This window comes from Geotrypetes seraphini, chromosome 15, assembly GCF_902459505.1.
Source record: "Geotrypetes seraphini chromosome 15, aGeoSer1.1, whole genome shotgun sequence".
Lineage (NCBI taxonomy): Eukaryota > Metazoa > Chordata > Amphibia > Gymnophiona > Dermophiidae > Geotrypetes > Geotrypetes seraphini.
The window spans coordinates 55,947,994-55,957,595 of record NC_047098.1 but is presented as its reverse complement, the minus strand read 5'-3'; the positions used below and the strand labels follow the sequence as shown (position 1 = coordinate 55,957,595).

Below are 9,602 nucleotides of genomic sequence, written 5' to 3'. Positions count from 1 at the left end.
CATGGAAGATGCCAAGTTGGTGCCAGTTTGTAAAATGCCTTCTTCCATTGTATGGAGACCAGCATTCTGGGATTCAAGAGCAAGTTGGATGCACACCTTCTTGCAAATCACATTGGGGGATACGAGTAAACGAGGTTTCTCAGCAGGGAACACCTGGCTTGGCCTCTGCGGGTGCGGGTCGCCGGACTGGATGGACCTAGAGTCTGATCCGGTGAAGCCATTTCTTATGTTCTTATTTCTTATGTTCTTATGTGTCAGCAAATACACACACACATTCAGTGGAGGGAGTGGCCTAGTGGTGAAAGTAGCTGTCTCAACACCCTGAGGTTGTGAGCTTGGTTCCCACTACAGCTCCTTGTGGTTCTGGGCAAGCCACTTAACACTTCTTTGCCCCAGGTACAAAATAAGTCTAAAATATGTAAACCACTTTGATTGTAACCACACAGAAAAAGCAATATATCAAGTCCCTACTCTTTTATAAATATAAGGGGAACCGAGCTCATCCTGACCTGGATATCTCAATTCCAATCTCTCCAACCTATCTGTCAAAAAGGCCAAGCTGGCTCAGTAAGGCATTTTGCACGGCACATTCAGATATTTGAATGAAACAATAGAAGTGTTTTTCTGTTTATAGAAGTCCATGAAAATAGAACATTAGGCTCCCAAACGGCTCTACACTGTCTTCTTTGTTTTGAATTGTGTGAGTGCTCAGTTTCCTGCGTTGAGCCCTCGTAGATCTGTTTGGTCAGGATACAATTATTTGCCGTGTACAGGAAGGTAATCAGCTTTCTCTCTATGACAGAACCTTGGCTGCGGCATTTTTCTGTCATTACTCGGGATTCTGGAATGTGAGGAGGAAATCCAGTGACCGGTCTGAGGGGCAGGATAATTATTTGTTTATCTAGTGTCTCTGTAGCAGTGATTGTTATCTAGGGGGTAATAACTTTAAGCGGTATTATAGTTCCCAGCAACTCCCTACAGTAGACCTGCCTAAAGTTTGATTATTTAGAAGGTTAACCCTTTGTCTGGATATTTTAGCATATTATTTGGGGTACTCAGTAAACAGAGAACTGTAGCAATGGTTCAGAACTAATATATTTGCTAAAGTCATAGAATTACCTGTGGTCTTCAAAATATAACATAAGAATTGAATTGCTATACTGGGATAGATCATAGGCCCATCAAGCCCAGTATCCTGTTTCCAATAGTGGCCAACCCAGGTCCCAAGTAACTAGCTAGATTCCAAGTATTAAGCAGATTTTAATTTAATCCCCACTTTTTGTTTTCTCATCTAGTTGTTGGCAGGTAAGAACATAAGAACATAAGAAACGCCTTCACCGGATCAGACCAAGGTCCATCTAGTCCGGCGATCCGCACACGCGGAGGCCCATTTAGGTGCTCCTTGTCGGAGACCCGGATTTCCCGTATCCCTCGATATGATCTGCAAGAAGGTGTGCATCCAACTTGCGTTTGAAACCCAGCACTGTATTTTCTGCCACCACCTCCTCCGGGAGAGCATTCCAAGCGCCCACCACTCTTTGTGTGAAACAGAACTTCCTGACATTTGTCCTGAACCTGCTGCCATTCAGTTTTAAGCTATGACCTCTTGTCCGCGTCACATCTGAAAATGTCAGTAATGCTGCTTCCTGGTCAATTTGGATAAGGATTATCAACTCTACGTGGTTGCCCCGACTAGGCTACATTGGTTAAGATATGCTTCACCTCTTGGTTGGACAGGCTTGCTCACCTGCAGGAGGTCACTTGGTCTCCTTTTTAGTCCTATGCTGGGACATTATTATTATTATTGATCAAACTTATATCACCACATGATCTAAGCAGGTTACAATAAATCATACATAATATCTCTGAACAATACAAAATAAAACAATACAAATGTAACTAGAATCTACTGATTCAAATTAACATCTTCAGCCTAACATAAGACCGTCAGACCATACAAAACTTAATTCATATAGCCGCCAGTATAAAATGTCAGGAAATAGACAAATAATCATTTAACTACTGACATAGCTGCAATAACTCCTTCAACAAAATGCTTTCTGGAACAGATATGTTTTCAACTGTATCCTAAACAGGAAAAGAGGAGCTGGTTCTAGAAGAAGGCCATTCTACATTGTTGGACCAATTATAAAAACCATCCATAACTCATCTTCTACTCCAGGGGTGTCAAAATCTCTCCTCGAGTCCGTAGTTCAGTCAGGTTTTCAGGATTTTCCCAATGAATATGCATGAGATCTATTTGCATGCACTGCTTTCATTGTATGCTAATAGATCTCATGCATATTCGTTGGGGAAATCCTGAAAACCTGACTAGATTGTGGCCCTCTAGGAGGGACTTTGACACCTCTGTTCTACTCAGACCTAGTAGAAGAAGAGAACAGTCAGCAAACATGTTCCCCGAGACCTCAAATTTCTAAGGGGCCAATACATTTTTAAACAAATTGAAATAGCTAAAGAGGCATTATTTTGCATGATCTTCAACAACCAATAACAACATTTTAAATCTAATTCACCAAGCAATGAGAAGCCAGTGGAGTTTTTTAAAGCTGGGGTGTAAAATGACCCGTTTTGGTCATTTCCCCAATTACACAAGCATCAGAATTTTGAAGTTTCAAGTTTAATAAAAATTTGATTAATTGCTTATTCAAAATTCGAAGTGATGTACAAAAAAATAAAATTACAAAATTTCTGGGGGAAACAAAACAAACGAATAAGACTAACCTGACAAAACATATTAAACAAAAGGAAGAAACCTTGGAAAGATTTTTTTTTTTTTTTTTTTAAAGGGTGTTGCAGTAGTCTAATGCCCTCTTTTACTAAGCCATGGTAGAGGTTTCTACTGTGGCCTGGAGCACTAAATGCTCCATGGCTCATAAAGCATCGGAGCATTTAGAACTCCGGGCCATGGTAGAAACCTCTACCACGGCTTAGTAAAAGGAGGGTTAAGTGTGATGTGAAAAAGCTTTGCATGATGACAAAAAATGTCTGAGAGTAACAAATTTTAAAGTCTCTACACCAATCTTATCTTTAAGAAAACATGTAGCTGTCAGCTGCTCTTGCTAGGAAACAGTCCACCCTATCCACTGATTATAACCTCAGGATGCACAATTTAATCTCTGATATGGCCATACCTCAGGTTTTCACATTTTAATTTCCACCCTTGTAGGTTTATTTGAATGGTCCTGCTTCATTTGAAATCATAATGAATAATAATTTTGCCACGATAAGTAGTGCAAAACAACAAAGAGTCGAGGTGGTGGAGGAATCAATGTTCAAAAGATTTACAAGGTTAAAACTGAGCTAACCAGCTGAGTGTGTGCAGTTAATTCTGCAGACCACACAGATATTTCCTGGTGAAAAAGGGGCTGGGTGTAGGGCCAGCATTAGTGGGATACAGACAATGAATTGCTGAGTCCCCAGGCTGCAGTGGACCCAATTCTGTCACATGTTAAAGGGGATACAGCCTACTTGGTGGACTTTGGGGCTTCCTCCCAAATTTTTTCCATGTCCCACTCTGAGCCAGTTGGGTGGGAGGTATTCATGGGGCAAACTCAGATTTAGCTGCTCAGTGGGCTGTTTAGTTTTAAATTGGCTAATGTTAGCTAGATCAGTGGTTCCCATCCCTGTCTTGGGGGACCACCAGGCCAGTCAGGTTTTCAGGATAGCGCTAATAAATATGCATGGAGCAGATTTGCATGCCTGGCACCTCCATTATATGCAAATCTCTCTCATGCATATCATTAGGGCTATCCTGAAAACCCGACTGGCCTGGTGGTCCCCCAGGACAGGGTTGGGAACCACTGAGCTAGATAATCCTGGCCACATTTTGAGTAGCTAAGATTAAGCTATTTACAGTATTTGGCCACATAATTAACTAGTTAAGTGAAGCTGAATATTTGTTGAAAGATGGCTTATGCGCTCAGCAGATTTTTAAAAGCAACCTCCAGAGGAAAAAGTGATCTCATGAATGACTTACCATTGAGCACAACGGTACTGACTTCTACTGGAAGCCACTCTGAACTTGACGGGAAAAGTGGATTAAAAATTCAAATATTTTTGTGGGGTCTGAGCAAAATGCATTGTGATAGTCTGAGTAATTCTAACTGTTGAAATTGGATGAAATGCCTTCCTTAAACAAGAAAGGGGCATCTCTTGCGCACCCATTAATATTCAACCGACCACAAGAACTAGAATACCCTTAGGAAAAGCTAAACTTAAAAAAATAAGACCTGGTTACAAACTGAAAGAATGGTATCGTCCATAAGGTTTGTGGAAATACAAGTATGACGAGAATCTATCTTTAACAAGAGCTAGTACCAGAACAATTCAGTTTTGGAGCAAGCAGGGAATAGAGCTGCTTCATTCATACATAAATAATAATAATAGCTCAATTTATATCCCTTCGTACCTTTTCAGTTCAAGACGGTAAAGAAATCAGACATGCAAAAAGAAAAATTTAAAGAAAACAAAGAGGAGAGACTGACCCAAAACTCTGTCAGATGGAAATGTCTTCTGAGTCACTGCAGCTGCCAGTGAGAGGATCAGAACTTCTCTCTCTGATGAAAAGAAATGCAGCCATTTTTATTCTGTTGAGGACAGCCATCCTTGGCTCTTCATGATGCTGGGTGAGCCATGCAGTTTAGGTCAAAGATTAACTCCTGAGGTCAACCCCCTCCGCTAGCACCTCAGTGTCTAAATGTTTTATCTCTGTCCTGGCTTTTGCTCCAATATTTAAACATGCGTATGAGTTTTTAATTAAGTGTTTTTGAATGCTGGGCCAGTGGCTCCCAAACCTATCCTGGAGACAGGGCATGCTAATCTCTCTCATGAATATTCATGGAGGATATCTTGAAAACCTGACTTGCTGGGGAGCCCCCAGGATAGGTTTGGGAGCCACTATGCCAGGCAATTCTTTGCATTTAATTTACAATTGCAATACTCAGTGACATAGTAACGGAGGGAGGCGATCCTCCCCAGGTGCTGTCTTGCTAAGAGCGTGGCACCTATCCTCCTCTCTGCCCCCCCCCATTCCTCTCCTTGCTGCATGCGTGTGCCCCTTGCCTTCCCCCTACCTTTTTTACTTCCCCGGCGTGAGCTTGCTACCCATGTTGGCATTGGCGCTCTCTCTGCCATCACTTCTGGGGCCTAGAACGTGACATGCGAGCCGACACTGACGTGGGATGCTGCTCTCGCCAGAGAAGGCTAAAAAGAAAGGGGAAAGGGAAGGGGTTCTGAAAGTGGCGGGGGGGGGGGGCAGGATGGGGTCACCCTGGGTGCCACTCACTCTTACTTCACCATTGGAAATACTAGAACTAACTATTGTAATACCCAGAGAATTGTTGCAGGAAATGCATGGCACGACATCCTTTCCTACTCTACAGGGCAGTGCAGAAAGCATTCTAAGAAATATTGCCCCTAATCTGGGCATAATGTTTTGCTTTATGCCTGGTTTAGGGTCCTATTCACTAACTCACATTAAGCTATGTTAAGGTAGCTTAATTCGAGTTATTTAATGAATAGGCCTCATTGGACAGAATGAGGCCTATGGTGAATAACTTGGGTTAAGTCACTTTAGTGAATAGGGAAAGGGAATGGGACTTGTATACAGTTTTTGGGGTACACCATCAAATGCGCACATGACAAATGCGCGCCATCAAATATGTGCCGACAAATGTGCGCACAACATATAAGCACATGACAAAGGCGTGCGCGTCAAACACGTACCCGACCTATGCGCGCAGCATCCATGCATGACAAATGTGCACATATGTCTGTGCAACAGCTGTTGCGCACACTTGTTGTCGTACGCATTCGACCTGCGCGCATTTGACGGATCACCATTTTTTGGGGTTCTACTTTATACAGGTACTTATTTTGTACCTGGGGCAATGGAGGATATTGGGATCCTTTTACTAAATGCAAACACGTCCGTTATAGTCTATGGACGCATTAACGTTTAGCGTGCACTAATATATAGCATGCGCTACATCGGCTAACGTGCCTTAGTAAAAGGACCCCTAAGTTACTTGCCCAGCATCACAAGGAGCACCGCTGAGATTCAATCCCGCAACCTCAGCGCCTTAGTGAGCCACATGTCACTTTACAAGACCTTTCACTAAGGGCTTTCACGCCAAATCAATTTTTCATGAAAAAGTTAACATCCAGTGTCATGTTTAGATGAAAAATGCAAAATTCTTATCTCTGCAATTTTTTCCATGAAAAACAAATAACATAAAACTACTGGGGCGCTTGAAACTACGTATCTGCGAGCTGGCAGTGGAAACATTACTGCGCAAAGCGAGAAATTGCTTTCTAGGGCGCGTACTACCGTTTTCATTCCTATTGGTTTTTTGCCATGAAATCATTTGCGTGCATCTAGTTTACTCACTGCTGTTCAGCTTTGGCCCGGTCCTCAAGGAAGAAGAGAGCTGTGGCCAGGAAAAACATCCCTCCCAACACAACAATGAAGGGACACAGCATCAATGCATAGCCGAGGCTCAGGAATTCCCAGAGAGCAGACTCGGTGGTGCTTTGCCGTATCAGGTCTGAGATCTGGGGAAAGAAAGAGAAAATAATAGAAACGATCCTCGGTGCTTAGGTCAGCCAGGGTACAATTGTTTCTGTTTACCAGAAATACAAATGTTTTTTTTGCTAGGCATTTCCTAATGACCTATGTGGCAATCTCCAACTGGAAAGTTTGAGTTTGTCAATCAACCTCAAATATACTTTGTGTGATTCAGACACGAGTCCTTATTCTTTTCCTTTGAGCTAAGGTGACATCTCAAATTAGATTAACCGTTCCCCTTAACTGTATCTATGACATCTTCTTTGTCTTTCTTGCCTGTTTAGATTGTAAGCTCTTTTGAGCAGGGACTGTTTTCTTACTCTTTGTGACTCTGTGTCTACTAGCACTATAGAAATAATTAATAGTAGTAGATCAAACGTACTAGGTATTTAGATTTCTGTTGCCAAGGTCTTTTACTGTCTTTTTTCTTCCCTCCTTCTGTATAGTTTTTGTTTTAATCATTACCTTCCCTATGAATTGAGTCTAACCTGATGTACCAAACACTTCACTATATCAGTGCCAGCAACATTTTCTGAAAATGAAACAGTTTGTATCTTGTGAGCACTCTATTCTTAGGGTGACAAGCTGAGATAGTCCTGATCATAACTACCGTTCTCGCTAAGCTAAGCGGGAGTCTTCCACTTACAGTCATTCCAGTAAGGGGTGCTGTTTCTCCAGCCTGTCTCTAGTCATTGAAAGAAAAATATTGAAACACCACCCCCTGCTGGCAGCAATGCAGTTGGAGGCCTGCTGCTCAGCTTAGAGGGAACAGTGGAACACTACTGCATAAAAACATGACGGCAGATAAAGGCCAAATGGCCCATCTAGTCTGCCCATCCACAGTAACCATCATCTCTTTGAGAGATCCCAAAGCCTATCCCAGGCCCTCTTGAATTCAGACACAGTTTCTGTTTACACCACCTCTTCTGGGAGACTGTTCCATGCATTTAACACCCTTTCCATAAAAAAGTATTTCATCAGATTACTCCAGAGCCTATCATCTCTTAACTTTATCCTATACCCTCTCATTGCAGAGTTTCCTTTCAAATGAAAGAGACTCAACTCATATTATGTAGGTATTTAAATGACTCTATCATATCTTCCCTCTCCTGCCTTTCCTCCAAAGTATACAGATTGAGATCTTTAAGTCTGTCCCCATACGCTTTATCATGAAGAGCACACAATATTTTAGTAGCCATCCTCTGGACCAACTCCATCCTTTTTATATCTTTTTGAAGGTGCGGCCTCCAGAATTGTACACAATATTCTAAATGAGGTCTCTTCTTTTTTCCTATTGGCCATACTTCTCCCTATGCAACCTAGCATCCTTCTAGCTTTCACCGTCACCTTTTCAACCTGTTTGGACACCTTAAGATCATCACAAAACAATCACACCCAAGTCCTGCTCTTCCGTCATGCACATAAATTCTTCACCCCCTAAACTGTACTGTTCCCTCTGGTTTTTGCAGCCCAAATGCATGACCTTGCATTTCTTAGCATTAAATTTTAGCTGCCAAATTTCAGACCATTCTTCAAGCTTCGCCAGGTCTTTCTTCATGTTATTCACACCATCCGTCGTGTCTACTCTATTGCAGATTTTGATATCATCCGCAAAGAGGCAAATCTTACCCGACAACCCTTCAGCAATATCATTTATAAAAATGTTAAAAAGAACAGGCCCAAAAACAGAACCTTGAGGCACACCACTGGTAACATCCCTTTCCTCAGATCACTACCCTCTGTCATCTTCCACTCAACCAGTTCTTGACCCAGCCTGTCACTTTGGGACCCATCCCAAGAGCACTTAGTTTATTTATTAGATATCTGTGTGGAACAATGTCAACGGCTTTGCTAAAATCTAAATACACCACATCTAGCGCACATCCTCTATCCAATTCTCTGGTCACTCAGTCAAAGAAATTGATCAGATTTGTCTGACAAGACCTACCTCTACTGAATCCATGTTGCTTCCAGTCCTGTAATCTACAGGATTACAGAAACTTGACCATTCTCTGTTTTAAAAATGTTTCCATTAATTTGCTTACCACAGAAATCAGACTTACTGGCCTGTAATTCACTACATCTTCCTTACTTCCACTTTTGTGGAGAGGGACCATATCTGCCCTTATCCAGTTCTCTGGTACCACTCCCGACTCTAAAGGCTCATTGAAAAGGTTAGTCATCGGAGCTACCAGAACATCCCTAAGTTCCTTCAGCACCCTCGGATGTACACCATCCGGCCCCATCGCTTTATCTACCTTTATTTTAGCTAGCTCCTCACGAACACAACCCTCTGAAAATCGATCAGGGTCTATTACTCCTCCATCCCTATTCATGTTTGTCTTCTGCGGTCTCACTCCTGGCGCTTCAGCCGTGAACACAGAACAGAAATATTTGTTAAGCAATTAGGCCTATTCTTTATCAGCTTCTACATATTCCTCCCCTTCACCTTTGAGTCTCACAATGCCACTTTTGCATTTCTCCCTATCACTAATATGTCTAAAAAATATATTCTCTCCCCATTTTACCATGTCTGTTATTTTTTCTTCCATTTGCATCTTTGCTTTGCTGACTATACGACCAGCCTCTCTTAACTTTTCCAGATATTTTTGCCTGTCTTCCTCTTTCTGTAATCTTTTGTAGTTTATGAAAGCTAACCTCTTATTCCTTACGTTCTCAGCTACTACTTTTGAGAACCAAGGGGACCTTCTTTTCCTCTTACTTGCTTCACAAAAAGGTTTGTCGCCCTTACAATCGCTCCTTTCAGTTTTGCCCACCGCATTTCCACTCCTTCCAGATGTTCCCACCCAGACAACAATTCCTTGACGTAAACCCCCATTTGAACAAAGTCAGTTTTTTAAAAGTCTAAAACCTTTGCTTTTGAATGAGCCCTCTCTATACCCATCTTAATATTAAACTGTACCATGCAGTGATCACTGGATGCCAGACGATCACCCACTGTAACATCAGAAACACTTTCCCCGTTTGTAAGCACTAAGTCCCGTATGACCCCATC

At 42.1% G+C, this 9,602-nt stretch overlaps 1 protein-coding gene across 2 annotated transcripts in view; it reads right to left on the bottom strand.

Moving 5' to 3' along the window:
- The window catches only part of SPNS2 (sphingolipid transporter 2), a 208,396-nt gene that overhangs the window by 14,664 nt on the left and 184,130 nt on the right, over window positions 1-9,602 (bottom strand). The window contains exons 11-12 of one of the 2 annotated variants that reach the window (XR_004537091.1): window positions 6,410-6,573; window positions 4,506-4,577 (exon numbers count right to left, since the gene is read on the bottom strand). Coding sequence is in view for 1 of the 2 variants with exons in the window: in XM_033921929.1 (XP_033777820.1) it covers window positions 6,410-6,573 (164 nt within the window). In the remaining variant the exon portion in view is untranslated. The remainder of the gene's footprint in view (window positions 1-4,505; window positions 4,578-6,409; window positions 6,574-9,602) is intronic. The other variant, XM_033921929.1, reaches the window with a different exon arrangement.